This window comes from Folsomia candida, unplaced genomic scaffold, assembly GCF_002217175.1.
Source record: "Folsomia candida strain VU population unplaced genomic scaffold, ASM221717v1 Fcan01_Sc045, whole genome shotgun sequence".
Classification (NCBI taxonomy): domain Eukaryota; kingdom Metazoa; phylum Arthropoda; class Collembola; order Entomobryomorpha; family Isotomidae; genus Folsomia; species Folsomia candida.
Window position 1 is genome coordinate 383,688 of NW_019091237.1, and position 20,705 is coordinate 404,392.

Below are 20,705 nucleotides of genomic sequence, written 5' to 3' on the forward strand. Positions count from 1 at the left end.
GGAACAGTGACGACGAAATGTTTCATCGTGACGAGAAGAAGGGTCAGTTTGTGCGTCACACTTAAATCAGACCATACCTTTTCAAAAATTTAATTTTCATTCAAAAGTCAGTCATCCCAATTTCTGACTGAAGATTTTCAATCATTTTCTTCAAATTCATTTCGTTTCACTTCATCTGACTTCATTTCTTACTTCGACCCATGTATTAAGCATAGGGTGAAAAATGAAATGAGTGAAGAATCCATTCATTCACAGTCATTCATCTGAAATGACGGAATCTTTCACTCATTTTCATTCAAATCACAGGAAATTCATTTTCATTCACTATCACTCTCTATCATACTCAGTTACATGAATGAAAGTGAACAGGTATGAATCGGACAGGGCTCATGTTGCATATCGAAAGGGACCAAGGTGAACAAATAATTCTGCAACAGCAAGTCTCAGTTTGCATATTTTTATGAGAAGCAGCCCTCACTAATTAATGAATGGTCGTTCATCTTCTTATCGTGAGCATTCCATCCAAAGACTCTAAAATTTCAGCAAATTTTGAAAATGTTAAATTTGTCTGCTTTTGGGCGCATTTTTTCTTCTTGGGATGCAAATATCTCCGCTAAACATGCTGTTGCAGATAGCTCCATTTGCAAATTTCATACTAATGGAATTTGTGATCGATTGACAATAATTTGATCAAAATCGGAGAGCATACGCTGGGAGAACTCCATTGTCAGTTTGCATATTATTATGATATCGCAGACCTCAATAATTGATGAATGATCATTCTCATTAAATTGCTTATCGTGAGTATCTCATCCAAAATATGAAACTCCAGCATAATCCCCTCCTTGCGTTACGAAGTCTACGAGCGTTGCTTTATTGCTTGACGAGAAGGTGATCATATTTGTCGTCACTGTGGCGTTCCTTGCTCGTGGAATCTTTTGAACAATTATGTCCCATTTTGAACCTCGAGAGAAGAAAGTGATTAATAAAATACGTAACTAATTTGTATTAAAAAATAAGTTGGTAATTTACACGTGGCGAAGAAGCAATGCAATAATTCAATTAGAAATCGGTGAGAATTTCATGAAGTGGGAGGACGAGAAAAAAAGAAGAGATAAATACTTATACAACTTAAAATTTTGTGAGAAAAATGAAGAAATTGAGACTCGATAAAATATAGAATTTTTTTTTCAGAAATGGTAACAAGGTTTTCAATTTAGTCTATTTCAAAAGTGGGATTTATGCAAATAAGCAAGATTTCCGCATTGAGGAAAAAATTCATGGAAAACTTTCTTGGAAACTTACAAATTTCCCGACGACACTTCCGACAAGTGACATAATTATGCAACAAATAAACCAAATATTCCCATATATAATCCCCGATTTTTATTTTGTATGAAATTCTGTTTATTCATTTTTAATTTATATAATATTTCATCATTTCATTTATATAATATTTCATTATTTGCCATGTTTCAGAATAAATTTCCGTGAAAATGAATAAACCATTTTTTTCAAAACAATAATTGCGTAATACCAAAAATTAACTGTACGTTTACGTAACATAATTTTCATCATTTGAAAATTCATGAAATTGACGGCGTTTTAGAAAGTTGCATTTACAGACGTTAAATATAAGGTAAGGTGAGATGAAAAATTCAAATTTCTAATGGCGCATCCACTCGAAAAGCCTTAAGTACGACGATAACGACGACGATGACGACGACGATAATTTTAAAAGTGTAGATTTTCTTTATAGCTCCATGTCCCGGGCTTCGTCCTCTGAGAAATCGGACATGGATGACTCTGAGTCGGAGGAAATGTTGTGGGTGGAGGAGTGGTTCCCGTTCCCGGTCCCGCCACCACCGCCGCCGCCCCCACTCACGCCAGACCCACCCCCCGCACCGTTCGCCTTGTCGTTCGATTGATCCTTGTTCGCCTCCGCGTCCCGCAGCGCGTCTTCCGTCGCGTACTTCCGAACGTACTCTAAAAGAAATAAATAGAAACATTATAAAATTCCATTACACGTTCCCATTCAATTCAAATATTTTGTTCTTACCGGAAACTTTCTTTTTGTATTCTTCAGGTTTGTGGAGGTACATGGCTGCAGCGTCCCCGTTCAAGGGGTCGATCGGATTCGGGTACGTCAACAGTTGTGGGAGGAACGACTCGAAGATGTTCGACAGGTCTGGAAAAAAACAAAAAAAAATATTAATCACTACATCTTTCAACCAAACACCAATTTGTAATTCCTGACTATCCAAATTAATTGTACAAACTTTAATTAGTAATTATAGATAATTATTAATTAAAGTGCGTAGATTTACAATCAATATCAACATCATATTGACCACCACTTCAATACCATCTAGTTTTCCGGCTCAAAAATGGTGTTATCACCAACATTCACGTAATTACAGGTGTCTGCAATTATTCAGATCTGAATAAATTGTCCTCCTCTTCTTACCGTAAAGAGCTGTCCAGGCTTGATTGATGACATCGAGACAAACGGTTCCAGACACTTCGTCAATGTTCGGATGGTACACCTTGTTCATGAAACCGATCGAGGGCGACTTGAACGGGTAGTGCTCGGGCAGATGTACCCGCACCTTCCAGATTCCTCCCTCGTATGGAGCTGCAAAACAAGCAGGACACCACTTATCAAAATCATGATGATAACCTCGAGTATAAATAATACATACATTTAATTTATTTTATTCACGAATTTAAACCCATTTCCAGGAATTTTCCAAAAAAAACGGGGATTTGGTTATCAAATTAAAGCGAATACATTTTCAGAAAACCGTTTTTTGAGTTATTTTATTAAACAATAGATTTTTTAAAAACCAGATTTCAGAAAATCCGAATTTTACAAATTTCCAACTTTATCATTTCATGAAACACCATCAAACTTCATGAATGTGCTCTAAAAACCACTGTATTTCCCAGTATTTCTCTACATTTACAAGCCTTCAAAAACCTTTAGACCCCATTACACATATGAAAACTATTTCGGAAATCTCGCAAATTTTTTAAACATGTACACAAATTCTGTCCATATTTCCACCACCAAATAACATTTGCCTACACATAAAATTCGGAACATTCAGCATATTGTTTTGCTCAAAATTATCCATCCTTGTCCAAACCACCACCACGACGACCACTTCAATCAGCGCTTTAAACTCTGTGAAAAGCTAATTAATCAAAAACTCGGCTCAAGTTTCTGATGAGAATTTCACAACTTCTCTCGAGCATTTCAACACTCAAAGTTTACACTTCACACAAATCCAGACTCAAATTACTCGTCCGATTCCAATTACCAGAGAGAGGAAAGCCATTCTTCAAACACACTTCAATCCAATTATTCTTCAAAGTCGTACTCGTACCTCCACATCCACTAGAGGTGAGTCGGGCTTGGGCTTTAATCGGGCTAGCCCGAGCCCGCCCAGGCCCTACGGGCTTTGGGCGGGCCGGGCTTTTGAGTTTGGCCTTTGAGTAGGGCCGGGCCTGGGCGGGCTTTACTTGAGTAGGGCTTGGGCGGGCCCGGGCTTTTGAGTTGAGCCCATGAGTCGGGTCGGGCCTGGGCGGGCTTTTCCTGAGTCGGGCTCGGGCTTTACTCAAAAGCCCGACTAATATTTTTGTGGAGTTAGGAGTAATATGAGAGTCAAAAGTTTGGCCAAAAGCGCACCATTTGTATTTTATACTTGCAATTCACAATGCATTATTGTATTCTCATAGTATTTTCATTAAAAAGTAATTCCAATATCAAAAATTTTCAAAATGGAAATGATTGTTGTTATTGGTGTGAAAAAATTACTAGCAGGGTTGCACATCTAAAGTGTGAAAGGACGGAGAATTCAAAATAAGCTTACTGTGCAAGAGGATACATATTCAAAGAAGGTCAGGCTATTGGATCAAGCGAGGTCAGCATATCCTGAAATTTTGGTGTGGCGCCACACAATTTCCACTGATGCAGAAAATTACTCCAAGGATATTATCAATCCCCGCATCACAAGCTAGTGATGAGAGAGTGTTTTAAAGCACCGGTTTAACGTTGACCACCAGTCGCACTGAACTTAGGATTAGCGGCAGTAGTTTATCCAACCTGACATTCGTTCATAAAAACTACGTTTTTTGTTTACTAAACATCATTGACACTAACAGTTTTGGGTTTATTTATTTTTGTACCTTGTGAAAATAATTTATTTTTTACTAAACCTTTGAAATGTGTTTGTTAAATAATTTGAACTTCTTTATTTATCAATTCGTGTTTCGTCATGCGTAACTTAGAACGCTCTACAAATCTTATTTTTAATTGTATAAATAATTTGTCACGCCATAACAAAAAAGCCCGATTAAGCCCTATGGGCCCGGGCTCAAAGCCCGATGGGCTCGGGCCTGGGCGGGCTTTCTCAAGGCCAAGCCCTATAGGGCTTGGGCGGGCTCGGGCTTTAGAAAATGTGGACTTGGGCGGGCCCGGGCTTTTGAGTTGGGGTTTGAATAGGGCTTGGGCGGGTCGGGCTTTTGAATAGGGTTTTTGAGTCGGGCTTGGGCGGGCCGGGCTTTGAAAATCTTAGGCCCGACTCACCTCTAACATCCACCAACCAAAATCCGGCTTAGCAACACGTACTTGTGAAGCAGATTATCACGCAAAATACATTAAAATACGAGACCATTTAATTTAACAAGGTACAGTACGGCTATAAAATCCAGCCAGAGTAATAAACTTGTAAGACTATTGAGCCCTAATTAATTAATCAATTACTTACTTAATCAATCAATATTCCAAGTCGTATTTACACATGTACCTCCACCAAAATCTGGTTTAAACACGTAGATAATACATTAAATCGAGACCATTTAATTTAGTAAGCTACACCGTTATAAAATCCAGCCAGCCAGAGTAATAATAAACTTGTCCCATGTGAGACCATTGCGCTTTAATTAATTAATTAATTAGTTAATCAATCTATCACCTCAACATTCTTAAGCATCGATTTCTTATCCGAATTTCAATCGACATAAGCTCCTCCTCCTAATAAAGAAGACCAATAAGGGTAACATTGCAGTACATGAAAAAGGGGAGGAGTTTAACAACACATGTTTTCCCATGTAAGACCTTTAACTGATTAATCACAACATTCGTCTTTAAACATTGCCTTTAATCCGAATTTCGGTCCCTCAATCATTAGCATATCTTCTATAAGCTCCTCCTCCTAATCAACCCTCTCAATCCCAATAACATTACCAGACATCAAAAATGGGAGGAGTCTAACACCCCTTCACAACCCGTGGGTGACCTATAATCCATCCATTTTAAAACCGCACCCTCTCTCTCCGACGCTATAGACCATTCTCCCCCTTCTCCCACTACGCAATTCTATTCAATTCCACCTTTCATGCAAATAATATAGACATGTTATTATCCAGAGCAGCTCGATTATACACATAGCACACACATAATTTCGCAAAGGAAGGAGCGAACGAACGCCACGAGCAGTAGTCATCGCCCTGAGGAGCATAGCGCATAGCACATTTTATATCGTGTCGATCAGAATCAGCTGCTCGCCTCGTGATGATATTTGCACACTGCAAAAAACTGCGAGCTCACTTGCTTTGCTAAAGAGTGATGAATTCCTATATAGACTCCAAATTCCGTCCAAAACATGCACCAGCCCTACAAGAAACCTAGAGATTAATTTTAACAACAAAACCTACTCAAAATCCTTCCCAAATTTGCAATGTTTTCAACATTTACGATAACACTGGGCTTATCGGGACAATTATTTGGGGCAAAACCTTTGAAAGTTCTAATACCCCCAACATTTTTATGATAACATTGGCCTTCTTATCGAGACAAAAATTTAAACCCTTCTCCAAACTTTGAAATTTGTAATGCCTTACAAATTTACGATAACATTGGCCTTGCCGGGGTCTCATAAATTCAAAAACCTTCTCCAAACTTTAATACCCTCAACATTCATGATTAAGAAAGATTGGTCATAATAAATTTAAATTGGGGGCAAATACGGCACGTAATAATAAAACCCTAAATCCCCCCTCTCACAATCCTGCCACTTTTAATCGCCAAATTAAATTTGCCAGCATATATCGTATTCATAAGGAAACTCTTACTTACTCACTTACCCAACTTATCATCATCATTATTATTGTCATGCTACTCAATTTTGGGTAGTGCATCGCATCGTGCAATGCAACGCAACTCAACAGCGCAATATTTTTATTGCGATCTAACAAAGAACAACAACTCGCTAAATAAAACCAACTCAACTTTTGCCAGCCTCACAAACATAACATAACAGCCAATCCAATAACAATCAGCTAAATAACTAATGCACATACATACATGTGCAGACTACGTATATACGTATGTAGACTTGTTATTATTATGCATTTCTTTTTACCAAAAACCAGTAAGTACTGTTATCATCAGGTCCCCCCGCCCGCTCTCGTTCTTAATTATAGTCTCGCCAAAACTTTTCTCTTTTTTAAATACGACTACTACTACTTTTTAGGACAAAATAATTATTTATGACGTAAAACAGCTTACTACTTTTTGCTTTTGCCCTTCTTAATACGCACTTAATGTGACACAATTAACGTAGAATTTGATGACTAATCGTTCACATCAATACATTTTTAATCAATTGGATGACTAATCACCAAAATCGTCAAAATCAATACATTTCTAATCATTTCTCCCGTGTGGGAGTTTATTTTAAAATTCTGGACGACAAATTTGTAGTCAGTGAGTTGATTGATGGAATGACGCTGAATTTTTTAAGGTAGTTTCTACGAGTTCCAATTTTTCTGAAGGTTTCTTAACCTTGAGATCTCCTCCGCCAAAAAGGGTCAAAATCTGGAGTGTATATTTTGTTTAGAATTGGGAACTCCCTGCTCTACAAATTTGTCGGTCAGAATTTTAAAATAAATTCCCAGAGCGGAGAAATGTGCAGATTTTGATAAGTCTTCCAGTCCTACGTTAACAAATAATTGACACATTTTTGCATAATTAAAACCTAAGAATGCTTTCTCTCCATATAATTTCCCCCTAATTTTTCCACAATCCATGCCCCACTTACTGCCACGAGGTCCATAGAACTTGACGCAAAACTCGTTCAATCCTCCCAAAATTGTGACTTCATGTTTCGACTCGATCCTACAATCATAAAAAAAACATCAAAATTAGCTCAAGTCAAAAAACTTCCACGTCCACGTGTTCATTTATTTATTTACGCATAATAAAATCTCTTGTTTAACATGAAAGTCAATTAGTAAATAAACCGTGCTACGCAGTCTAATGTGATGATATACGAGAAGTAGTCGAAATCAAAATTCATAACACATTAGACCCAACTCATTAGTCATGAGGAAGCAAAGCAAAAGTTTGTTAAATAAACCAGAGGCAGGCATCAAATTTAACCAGGATTATTATCCATCCTCACGTATGTATTTACTAATGGATTCATCGATAAGTTGCAGAGTTGTACAATGGATGGGCCAACATTTCGGACATTTATGATCGGAACATTACGTTAAACAATGCCTTCTTCCTGCTAATACAAATCTATCGATAAAGATGCCATTTAAATATGTACTTCTTACTTACTTATATAATTAGTTAGCCAGTCAGCCAGTTAGTGGTGGATTGGATGGATGGACACGCATTTTGGACATTTATGACAACATTGGCCTTAAATTTAAACAATGCCTTCGTCTCGGGACAAATCTATCGATGAATATACGTCGTAGTTACTTATGCAGTTAGTTAGTTAGCCAGTTAGTGGTTTGGGATTTGGGAAAGGCAATAACCTCAATAAATTAGTCTACTCAGCCATCATGTTATCAACTACGTAGATATCTACGACCCTCTCCAGTTAATATGTGGTGCCCAACAATAATAATAGCACACCCGATTAATTTAAGGCACTTTTTCTCCGTCCAATCCAATCCAACTATGCTATTTATAAATACCCCGATATTAATGAAATGACCAGAGGCTGAAAATAAGTCCCACGCGGTGTGTGACATCATCACTCACTCACAAAGTCCTTTCCCTTCTGGACAACAAATGACGACGACGACGACCAGACCATAAATGTCAACCCAGTGTCAACACGAACCCAAATCTGACGACAGAAGGACAGCCCATCAACACTCATCAAACAAAACTGACTCGCACCACTCGACCCTAATTTTAGCATGAATTTAAATGCATGGACTGAAAATCAGATAATTTTAGACCTGTAATAATATTCCTATTTATCAAACTGTTTCTCTCCATCTTTTTTAGGCCTCTTAACCAACCAACCAACCAACCAGATAAAGGTCAATAACTTATTACTTTTACATGCATAACTTTATTGACACATGCTCGTCTCACGATCAACACTCACTCTCACTCACTCACTCACTCCATTCAAATCATGATGAGAAATATGTAGTGGAGAAAGATAAGCGTAAGACGACGACCCAGCAAAATAAATAACTGGACTCTTCCCAAAGCTAAAATCGAGTCGTGTTTTTGTTAATCAGCTTGGTCGTCGTCGTCCATCGTAAAAAGTTTCCTTGTCATTATCATTATCATCATTCAATGACCAGACCAGACCAGGTCGCGACATACAGTGGCCGCGGGGACATTAACATTGTAGGAGGAACGGGTTTATATTAGATGGAGAGATGATGGGGACATCGAACAACCGTGGGGACATTAGGGGGTATAGATGATGGGGACATCGAACAACCGTGTGGACATTGCCCCTCTGTCCATATCCTTCCTCCGCGGCCACTGGTCGCGACACATAGCTTATACAGAATTCAATTAGCTGGTCATTTCATTCTTGTCAAATCCTGTTTTTCAATCCAAAACTATGTAACGCTTACCCAGTTTTACGTACTTTTCGGGCTCCTTTATAAAATTTCTTGGCTGCGTGCCTCAATAATATCAAAATCCACTCCAGTCCAGCCATCCACAATTCTTCAACTTATTACCTCACGTATGTTACTTACTTTTATTTTACCCTGCAATAAAATACTGCGCCTCGCTCGCTCGCTCTTTTTTATTGTCATTCTGCACGATTCGATCCTTCTTTGTGCATATAGCGTCACTCACTATTTTGCTAAGTACCTACCTAACCTAATACCTATCCACGCGTGCAATAATCCACTCCACCCCCCTCCCAACTACCCCCTCGTCAAGATGATGAACTCATCATGCATGATATCACTAACTAACTAACTAACCAAACCAGCTAGCTATTTATTTACATATTTACATACACGCACTTAATTCGCCAATCAACATATTTACGCACAACAAGGACATCGACGACACATGCCGTCGCAACTACACAAAATTTCTCATCAGTTTCAACTCCTTCCCTCCCTCCCAGCCCAATGTCAAGCCTATAACCAAACCAGAGATCACTTGCTATAGCTCTGCAATAATTTGCCACGATTATGTAACGCACCCCAGCAGCCGAGATGCATATAGCTTCACACTCTCACTAGTCATGCTTCTGCTGCTCGTGGTGGTGGCGCCATGACCTACTTTTAGCATCATTCTTCCCTCCACCTAACCTCCTCCTCCTCCTTGGCGACAAGATTTATTTATTCGCCAATAGTTTACTTAAAAATGACGCCCAATTTGTCCCCCATCAATTATCAACTTGCCAATAAATGCATACATGAGTCAGTCATCCTTTCCTTGCCTTTAATTTGGTATGTACGTACCATTTCCGTACGTATTGATCAGGGTCAGTCCTCTCTCTCTCTGCTCACTTACTTACTTTTGGCTGGTAACAACATATAGCTCTTTCTCTCTCTCTTTCATACCGAACACCAAGTTCAGGTTTATGTACTTCACGACGACGACGACGACGACGACCAAACCAAACCAAATCTCCTCGTGTAGTATTCTACATACATACAGAGTTTTCTCCTGGCTCTCTTCTTCTGGGAAATCGACTCTACTACTCCGTCCGACTAAACCGAAGGAAGTCTATAGGAGTAAAATCCAGCCTTTACACATTACACATTTTCGCATTCCCATGCACACTCCTTCATTTCATAAGCCAGACCAGCAAAAGCTACATGTTATTAGTGCATGCATAACATAACATAACAAACACAGCCCGCCCAAGGTGTGGGGACATTAACAACATGGGCAGGTGACGAACAACAGTTATGAGGACATTGTCCACACTTCCTTCCGCGGCCACTGATACCAGAACGTACGAGATACCAACCACTGCAATGCAATGATGCCTATATATCTCTCTCTAACTTTCTGCTAATGTGCCTGTTCACCTCGGTAAGTAACTAAAATCAATGCCACATTTCAATCCCATAGCTCTCTTTAACCAAAAAGTGAGTATATATGCCATCATCCATCTCCATCCATAAACTGCTTCAAAAAAGGGATGAGTCCAAAGATGTTCTCAACTCTCGCTGGCCAGCCAAATGCCAAACGCCAAAGTAGCAGCAGCAGGCGAGATAATAAGTGGATTGGATTGCTTGTATTGGACAACCAACCAACCAAACCAAACCACCACCGACCATTCAATTCAATTCACTCACTAACAAAGATATGTATGAAAGGGTAAGAGGATTTTGAGAGAGAGAGAGAGGATTTACGATCAGCTGTTCTGGAGGGGGCACAATCAGCTGGTGGTGGTGGTCTGGTCACCAGTAACCCCTCCCTACTTCACCCACCCTCGAGAAGGAGACTGCTATGAAGGATATTTATTTATTAGTATGAATTTAGTGAACCACACCCAACGGACGACGATGAGCATGCATGCCTGCCTGCATTATTTCATTGTTGTTTTTTTTTTCTAGGGGAAAAAATATTTCTGGGTAATGAAATGAAATGAAAAAAAGTCTAATAAAATAATTCTACGATTCGCTGGAGCTGGAGAACTCGACCCTATTTCCGCTCTGGATCCCTTTTTTCCAGGATGTTGAGCAGGTTAAAGTCTTCTTAATTAGGAATTATTTCTGCGAGATGAATTTATATAATACAAATTTATGCATCTATTACTCTTCTGTAACTGCATAAATGACCTCAAAATATCCCCTCAACTGGACAATAATTTGACCTGACCCCCCATTTTCTTTGTCCTTGGACAATCCCCTTCTGCTCGGGACAATCACAGGACAATCAGACCCAAATCCCAATATAAAACCCTATATACAAAATGGTTATCAAGCCTGACACACATTTATATCATGCCCATCATCATCACACTTTAATCCTACCATTTGACCAGCAGATAAGCACAATTTCATCCTTCTCAATATTTTCATAATAAAATTAAATATAAATTAACTTACAATTTGATAACGTCCGTATCCATCCTCCTCTTGCCCGCGCTGGGTGACGACATCTTCTTATCTTGGTTTCTTCTTCCTTTTCGAAATTTAAAACTTGTCAATTTAAAATTTAACTCTCCCTTCTACCAGTTCAGATATCTCTCTCTTCTCTTATCAGTCCCCTTCTTTCTTTCCCTACAAAAAATCTCTTCCTTCCTCCGTCCTCGTCGCAACTCGAACTTCTTTCTTTTGTATTCTCGAACACCTAATTCACCCTTCGCTACGACTCAGAAGAAGATGGAACATTTATCTCATTTATTCCTCTTCCTGTTGCCATGACAACTACACCACGACGACCACACCACGACCCACGACACCCCTCCAAGTCGAAAGTATCTTATCAAAATTTTCAAACTTTTGTGACAAAATGTTCCCACTTTTTCATTTCATTTTATCCCCACAATTTCAGAAACAGGGGGACAAGTAAAACACGCTATATAGGCTGCCTTTTTATCTATTGTTTGCTCGCTGGCTGCTGATTTACACACTTTTTTTCCTATCCCGTTCGCTGCGAATGACGAAAAACGTGCTGCTCTCCTGCCAAAAGCTCTCATCACACTGAGGACCTTTCTTTCTTCTCTGTTCACTTTGTGCAGCACGGGCAAGGGGCGTACCCACCCGAAAATTCAGATAAGATAACCCTTCCCCTCGATAAGCCCTCCCTTATCCCCTGCAAAAATATCCCCCACCTTTTTTGTTTCAAAACTTTACCCTCTCCCCTCCCTCCCCTGTCTCTTTGAAGTGATCAGCAGATCGCAGCCCGGACTGTGCACGGATTTTTGGAAATTTTATAAAATTTGAAAATTTGTAGGAAAAATTTAACTATGATTGGGTTGACCTCGGGGTGACCTTTGTGGGGGGTGTGACGCGGTGTGTGGAGGGGGTAAAAAAAGCAGTTCTTCCGGGTTACATATTGCACATACGTTTTCTTCTTTGTTCATGCGATGCGAATGCAGGGGCAGCAAAGCAATGACGAGATTTCGTACCATTTATTTTGCCAGCCAGCCAGCAAGCATGATACATATGCGTCATTCTGCCTGCTTGCTGGCTTGGACAAGAAGAAGGAGTGAATTTAAGTCGCAGTTTTATTACCGATTTTATTACCGAGGTAGAGAACAACTGCGTAACGAAAGTCTAGGTACGCAGCAGCAGGGATGAGAAAATTGTGTATGGCTAAAAATTAAGGGTGCACTTAAATTAATTTTTTAAAAAGAAAGAAAATAAAAAGAGAAAAAGTTAAGATTTCTGTTCGATTCCGAGATAAATGTGGTTGGAAATTTTAAGAATTTGAAATTTACAGCCATATTTATAAATTATTATAAATTTCTGTTGAATTTTGAAAATAAATTTATAAAGCGGAAATTTTTAGATCAAGCTGCTATACTTTAACTATTTTTTTAACTATTTTAACTTTTTAACTATTTGAAATTTATATAGGAAAATATTTCCACTCAAAATTTATCCCAGAATCGAAAAATTCAAAATTTTCTTTTACTTTTACACCCTTTTAAGACTCTTTATGAAATTCCTCCTCCTCCTCCCAAACTCTTTATGAAATGCCTCCTTAAAATTAATGCGTTTCTTCATAATTTCCAGATAATAACGTGCCCTTTAAAAAAATCAATAAATCAAACTAAAAAAACAAGCCGTCAATCAAAAAGCTAATCAAAAATAAATCCCAAACCTTATCCTAAATAAATAAATCTCTGTCTTCTTTTCCAGTAATTTTATCATTTTATGCAGCATTTTAAATACATAAAAAAATTACAACAAATATTCTTCTTCTTCTGCTTGATTCCCTAAATTCATTCACAGTTAGCACGCAAAGTCCAATATCATCATCATCATAGTTATTTAATCATATTTTTAATAATTAATTAATAATCACAAGTAATACAATAATTAATTAATTAATTAACGCAATTTCATTCATCATCATCATATTCATACAAATTCGCACACACACAAGAAGAAGAGAGACCAGAGAGAAAAAAAATCGCACAAAAAAACACACCTTTTCCAAATTTCTACACACTTATCCAACAAAATACAAAATAATGCTTTTTCCACTTTGTCTCAGATTTCGAAAATAATAATTAAGAGGACACAAAAATAAATAAAATCAAAAAAGTAGTCGGGGATGACGATCTCCACAATTTTTCAGTGCTTGCTTTGCTTCAATTTCTTCTCTTGTAAATATTTAGCTGCGTTTATTTATTTATCACTCGTCGTAAGTAACTTGCGCCATAGTTAAAACATTGGCGCAAATAAGGAGTCAAGTATAAACGCAGATAATTAATTACAATTTAATTTCTCCGTAATTATAAATATTTAGCTGCGTTTATTCATCTTCAGTACTTGCGCCATAGTTAAATTTATAAACTTTGGCCCAAATTGGCGAAATAATCAATTATAAACGCACCTAATTAATTAATTAGTCACTACTTAATTATTACAAAAAAATCGTTTCATCAGTTCAGCAGGGTGGGTAAACGTTTCGAACAAATAAACAATTTAAAATCGCCGACCCCCCAAGGGGACGCACGCACTCATACATTTGTCTCCATCATCCAATATAAATATAAAAGGTATAAATGCTACCTATAAGATATTAATTATGGTTATTTTTTATTTAAATGTGGATAAGTACCGGTGTTCTTTTTTAGGTATTAATTTCTTTAATCATACAGAAGAGATAATATTTCACATAAGTTTTTAATGAGTGACGACGGTAGATTTATTATTATTATTACTCACTGCTTATCTCCCCTCGCTCATCTTATCTTATCATCCGGGTAACTAATAATTAATGCCTTGCTTTTCCCTACAATTTAATAAATACTCTTCTTCCAAAGGGGACTTTTTTTGAGAAAAAAAGAAACGACAATTTCAATTCCGACCGTGACGCTTCCTTTACGACGACGACACTAATTATTATTAATTAGTAAACTTACATTTGCTCTTATTTACTGACTATAATTTACTTACTGCGATTTTATGTAGTGGTTGGTGTTGGTTTGGTGGATTGGATTGGAGTGGTGTTAGTTAATAATCGGTATTTAATTAAACTGACTATTTTTCTTTATATATCCCTAATTTCTTTCCTATTAGTGGGGAACTCAGACAAAAAAAAATATCATCCGAAAAATTTAAAAATCATACCAACAACAAATTCAAATGTAACGTGTCATCATCGGGAGATAAGAAAGAAAGAGATAAGAACTTAACAAGAACATTCATAAAATGACAGACATACAGGTAAAAAAGTGGCCTTGACAAGAGGGGAAGCACGTTAATTATTATGATCGTAAAAACGAGATGATTAAATATTGCTACAACTTTTCAATCGTTTTTAAATTTCAACACAATTCATTTACAACTCTTGTGAGACATTTCAGTTACAAAAATTTAAATTAATAAATGCAACAAGTAAAGAGAAATATATAGAGGAGTAGTAGTAAGTAGAAGACTTAAAATTTTTTAGGGGTTTGCATATAGCTGTTGCTCCTCCTCTTCCTGCTGCTGTTATACAAGTATCTAAAAAGTAAGTACAATCAACTCACGAGATTTCGATACACACGATAAGAACAAGAATTTAAAAACACCTTGGTGTGTTTCGTACATAGAAAAAATGTGGAGTAGTAGCGGAGCGTAGTGAGTTTTATATAATAATAACATGAGAAATTTTGCTACGCATTTAAATTCATTCTAATTAATTAAGTGTGAATCTTCATCTCGCTCATGTCTCGTACACACGACGACGACGATAAGTATTATTATAAGAAAAATGAGGATAAATAATAGGAGAGAAGGATAAATGACATGTATTTCTTCTTCTTCTTCTTCTTTCGGTTCAGTAGGAGTTGGACTGACGAGAAGGTGGCGGACGTTAACGTTGGCGATCATGAATTTATCGGATTTTGTTTTTTTTAATGATGATTGTGCTGACTTCTGGTTTGACTACATGGCGTACTTTCGAGTCCATTCGCGCGCTAGTTCGTTGTACTTGTTCCGATCTGTCTTGTAGATCCGAGCAATCTCAGGGACGAGTGGATCGTCCGGATTTGCGTCGCAGAGAAGTGAACATATTGAGAGGAGCACTAGATTAATTGGGAGAAAAGGATCGGTTAATTTTGAAATTTCCACTAATTGTGTGCAAAATACTTTGTCAAAATACTGTATTTTCACAAAGTATTTTACTCGATCATAGATTTCAAATGAGTTTTTGTAAACTGATATCTATTAACACTAGAATAAAGGTTGAAATCGATTCTTACCTTTTGAAATAGTCAAAGCAGGCGACCATTGCGAGCGCAAAATGTCCAAACAAATTGACCCGTTCGCGTTAATGTTCGGATGATAGATACGCGTAGTGAATGAAACCTTCGGCGGCTTGAATGGATAGTCGACTGGAAAGTGGATGGACAAAAAGAAAACTCCTCCTTGGTAGGGGCTGTCCGGCTGTGGGAACAATAATAAATTTATATGCATGCTCAATTCAAATCCATCAAAATCAGCACATTGTTAATCCAATCTCGCCTCTGGGAATTTATTTTAAAATTCTGGACGACAAATTTGTAGAGCAGGTTGTTCCCAATTAAAAAATACACCCCAGATTTTGACACTTCTTCAAGGGCTACGAGATCTTAAGTTTAAGAAGCATTCAGAAAATTTGAAACCCATCGAAACTAGGTTAAAAAACTCATCGCCATTCCATTAATCAACTCACCAACTACAAATTTGTCATCCAGAATTTTAAAATAAGTTCCCAGAGCAAACAGATGATTAACAATGTGCTTATTTGAACTATTTTGGTGATGACTCATTCATCAATTCCTACATTAATTAACTAACTAACTTAATAAACTTACCGGTCCCATGATTGTTGCTTGCCAGTGAAACACTGCAAATAAAGAGAAACAAATGTTTACAATTTGGCCAAACACAAAATTACTTTAACTATCATGCTTTCAAACTTAATATGCAATGAACTCCTCAAAACGTTTTTAAAACGTTACATACCCCAAGTTACTAATTGCCATTAAATCGACACTTTCGACACTATTCACTGTATATTAATTTCGAATAAACACTAATTAACTTAACCAACTAATCATATCAACTTACTGTCTTCACCAATTGGTCCTGCAGAGCATTGCGCTGGTGGATCAGTGCCCAAGTCTTGCAGTTCCTATTTAATCAATCATTAAAACCAATTAATTTCCCCTCTTAATTAGTAAAATAAACTCTAATTACTCACCTTATTAATACGTTTCAAAGCCATTTTGTCTATCGTAATGCCGTTGACCTTTATAGATCTGCGTTCCTTGCTGGATTATTTATTGATGCGAGAAACCTCACAAAAAGAGACTTGACCACTCCGAGATCAAGTCGAGTATCTTATCAACAAAGAGATTTTGCCGTAGCTGCGCTGCGCTGTCTTTCTTGGCAGAAAGAAGAAATGAAATTAATCAGTCTTTTCCTTTACAGTGTCGTCGTCGTACTCACAAGACGTTATCACATGGATTTCGCGTAGTAGTATCGAGTAAAATCTGGACATAAAAAGACAAAAAACGTTAACTTTAGTCTCCTCCTCAAATAATTGAGTAGTTAGCAGTGTTAGTTAACACTAATATTAATTATTCTTGACCGATAATTAACTATCTTTTGCTTAAACCTCCTTCCTCTCCTATTTGCCTTACTGCTTCCCTTCAACTAACTGACTAACCAACTTTCACTAATTAACTAACTAACTTTACTACCACCAAGCCAAGTATCCATTTATTTTATAACTAACTTGACAAAATAATACTTCTGCCCTTCTCCTGCCTGAATAATTCGTAATCTACCTTTTCTCTCAATCTATAGCCTCCCATCAAATCACACCATATCCATTTAACCATGAAATCGAACCGATGACTCATTCAATCTCAACTAACTACTAACTTAACTATCTATCTAACTACTCTCAAGCCCAGCAGCAGCAGCACCCAGCTAAACTGATCAAAACACTAAAAATGAAATGACTCAACCTCAAAAAGGATCAAATTTCGAACCTCTGTGCTTAAAAAATACAAAGAAATCCAACCCACCTCCAAATCTAACCTTTCGTTCAACTCAAATCTAACGTCTACCTACCACAAACCTGGTACAAATTCCACCCAGAAATCTAAACCTACCCTTACCCCCCACTAAACTACTCCCCCCCCTCCAGTCCCCCTTCTTTAAAAAAGTACAAACAAAAGACCAATAACCTAAATCCTACTCACCTTCAAGCCTATAACCTCTCTCAATCAACTCTGCCTATTCACAAACCTGGCACATAAATTCCCCCAGAAATCAATCAAACCTACCCCCCCCCACTAAGCTACTTCCCCCCCAGCCCCCCCTCCCCCCTCTTCACAAACTACAAAGAAAAGAACAAGAAAAAACCCACCTCCATCCAAAAATCTAACCTCTCTTCTCTCCTCAAACCTACCTACCAAATTCCACCCGGAAATAACTTTTTCTCCTAAACCCCTCACTACCCCCCTTCCTCCAGACACTCTCACCCCATTTTACCTCAGGGGGTGTGCCCCTCTCCCCACTAAATACGAAATACCCGTAAAAAACGAGGAGCAGACGAAAAACTTACCTGTGTCCTGGACAAGAGCGAGAGAAGAAGTAGCCACCAAACCAACCAGCCAGCCAAAAGAGAAGAAGGTGAGCCAGCAAGCAGTCAGTCGGACGGATTTCCTACTCCGGGAGCACCCACAGATTTCGAAAGTTCCCAAAATTTCAAAAACTTTCGAAATTTTAATGACCTCAAGAATTTTGTGAGTAGGATGACCCTTGACCTTGCCCCTGGATGACCTCGTTTTCGAGGAGTTAGTTTGGTTTTTGGTTCTGGGACCTTCCTTTAGGAATACAGTAGTGAGTGAGCTCCTTGTTCAGCAAGCATCATCATCGGTCAGAGGATTGGAGGAGAGGAAGCCTTCCCGCGACAATTTTCAAATTTTCACAGTTTCATCCAACCCCGTGTAGGTGGCGGACTTGGTCCCAAAACGATTTGGAGGATGAGTCAGGATGAGATTGCAAAAATTTTGGATTTGCATGCAAAAAATTGGTGGGTGCAAAATTGGAATTTAATTGAATTTTGTCAAAATTACGAAAATATTTATGGTGCAAAACTTAAAGTGCAAAATAGTAGGAGGTCTCCCAGCGTATGATATCAGATTTTGAGAGTCAAACGGAGTTCGATGCAAATTTAAGGAATATGAAATTCGCAAAAGAAATCATGCAATTTTGTATGCAAAACTGTAACCTAATTTCATTTTGATAAGTGCAAAAATATTTACTTTACAAAACTTCGAGTACGAAATTAGCACGATATATAATGGACGTCTCCCAGCGTAAGGTTTTAAACTTTGGTTATTAAACTGGTCTCAATCGATCACAAATTTAACTAATATGAAAGTTGCAAAAGACACGATCTCCCAATGGGCACGTTTGGCAGAGATAGTTGCATCCGAAGAGGCGAAGATGTGTATTCAAGTTGCAAAACACTCTCCGAGTTTATGCCCTTTTCCAGATGCCCGATAGAATGTATGTATTTAGTATTTAAGGGAATCATGTCAAATTCGGGGCATTATTCGTCTAAATATTTAACGACTTTGACGCCACTACCCCCAAGAAATGTCAGCAAGCGATTGTGCTGCATTTTACAGAAATTTGCTACGACTCGTCCAATATCGAACTTTATTAACTAGCTATATAAATAACTATTTGAAGTACACCAAACTAAACAACATGGAAAGAAAGCGAAAGCCCATATCCTAATCCAAATTTTAACACAATACTTTCACTCTCTAGCTATAAATAACTATTTTAAGTATACTAAACAACAAAATATAGAAAGAAAGCCCATCCAAATTTGAAGCTAATCCAAGTTTCAACACAACACTTTCACTCTCTTATCATCTCTTTCACCATTTATTGAACAAGAACTTTGCAAAAAAATGGGGTCACATATATACAGTGTCCGCGGAAGCTTGAGGGGACAGACAGGGACAATGTCCCCACGGTTGTTCGAATGTCGATATTTCGGATGTCGATATTTATCATCTATCATATCCCCATCTTACACAAACCCGTCCCTTCCCCCATCCTACAATGTTAACGTCCCCACATGTCCCCACAGCTTCCACGGCCACTGCATACATATTCGCAATAAAATCCTCCTCCTCGCAAATTCTCTCCAGCTTTCCCTTGAATATGCTGACATGCAAAAGGGCAGTAGCTGCATGGCTGGCAGTGCAAGGTACGCATTATTATTCGCACCGAACTAATAAAAAAATCGACCTATCGCGGAGGAGAATGACCCAGGAAGACAGAGCCTTATCGACAACCAACATCATTTCATTGTGTCCGTCCGATGTCCGGGAAGAAGAGAAAGCCAATACCCGGGTTTCACCCACCAACCACAAAAGCGTGGATTGCATAGCTCATCCAATAAATAGACACAACAACACTTTTTGTGGGTTGAAGGCTGGCCGAAAATGCTGCAAATACTTCCTCGTTTCCTTGGTCATTGCAGGCAGTGCATAGAATAATTAAATAGCGTCCTAAAAAAAGAAAGCAGAGCGAGAGTGAGAGAGACAGAGACCGAGACGAATAAACTGGGAGTGCCGTATGCACTGAAATTGGTGCATGTTTCCCAGAATCTATGCACTTTTAAGATAAAAAGTAAATCGAAAGAGGAACATTTATTCAAACTATTATCATATTGAATAATTGGCCAATTTTTTGTTTGAAATTATTTAATGGAAATTATTATAATTTTTTGTCTTTTCGACTTTTTAGTAATGCGTTTTTACGACAATTTAAATGGGTAGACAAACTTTAATTTTTTTAAAATGCAAGCCTACATATCAGAAATCGGATCAGGTTGAGCCCAAAGCAGTAGCATTTTTTTAAGTGAATTTCTTACAAAATTATTTTCATGCTAACCTTGTTAAGCATGCAAACTCAAAGTGATGAATACCCCTAATGCTTAATTCTACTTATTTTTTCCTTTATATTCATATTTTAAACAACATCTGGTTTATCTAAATTATGCAAAAGTTGGCCAAACCAAATCATACCAAAATAAAATCATGCCTCACTAAACCTTGGCAAGTTGCTAAAGATGCAACCTCGAAGTAAATACCCATAATAATATTTAAGTCTACTAATCCTATTATGGACCATAATTTATGGTACCAGCCAACATTTTTACCTGGTTTTTGCCTAATTCCCGTAATGGGAGACATTGGAGGCCATAGCTCATT

At 37.8% G+C, this 20,705-nt stretch overlaps 2 protein-coding genes across 2 annotated transcripts; both read right to left on the reverse strand.

Moving 5' to 3' along the window:
• Positions 1–1,554: 1,554 nt before the first annotated feature.
• On the reverse strand, positions 1,555–11,967 carry LOC110861783 (ubiquitin-conjugating enzyme E2 H). The gene is made up of 5 exons (XM_022110911.2): positions 11,359–11,967; positions 7,107–7,183; positions 2,468–2,635; positions 2,060–2,188; positions 1,555–1,986 (listed from the first exon to the last, which is right to left on the reverse strand). Exons 1-5 carry the CDS (start codon positions 11,409–11,411, stop codon positions 1,754–1,756), a joined length of 660 nt encoding a protein of 219 aa, XP_021966603.1. The 5' UTR covers positions 11,412–11,967; the 3' UTR covers positions 1,555–1,753.
• Positions 11,968–13,111: 1,144 nt separating this feature from the next.
• Positions 13,112–18,182, reverse strand: LOC110861784 (ubiquitin-conjugating enzyme E2-17 kDa). The gene is made up of 6 exons (XM_022110912.2): positions 18,032–18,182; positions 16,658–16,949; positions 16,525–16,588; positions 16,269–16,300; positions 15,675–15,858; positions 13,112–15,497 (listed from the first exon to the last, which is right to left on the reverse strand). The coding sequence occupies exons 2-6, from the start codon at positions 16,679–16,681 to the stop codon at positions 15,358–15,360; spliced, it is 444 nt and encodes a 147-aa protein (XP_021966604.1). The 5' UTR covers positions 16,682–16,949; positions 18,032–18,182; the 3' UTR covers positions 13,112–15,357.
• Positions 18,183–20,705: the final 2,523 nt, after the last annotated feature.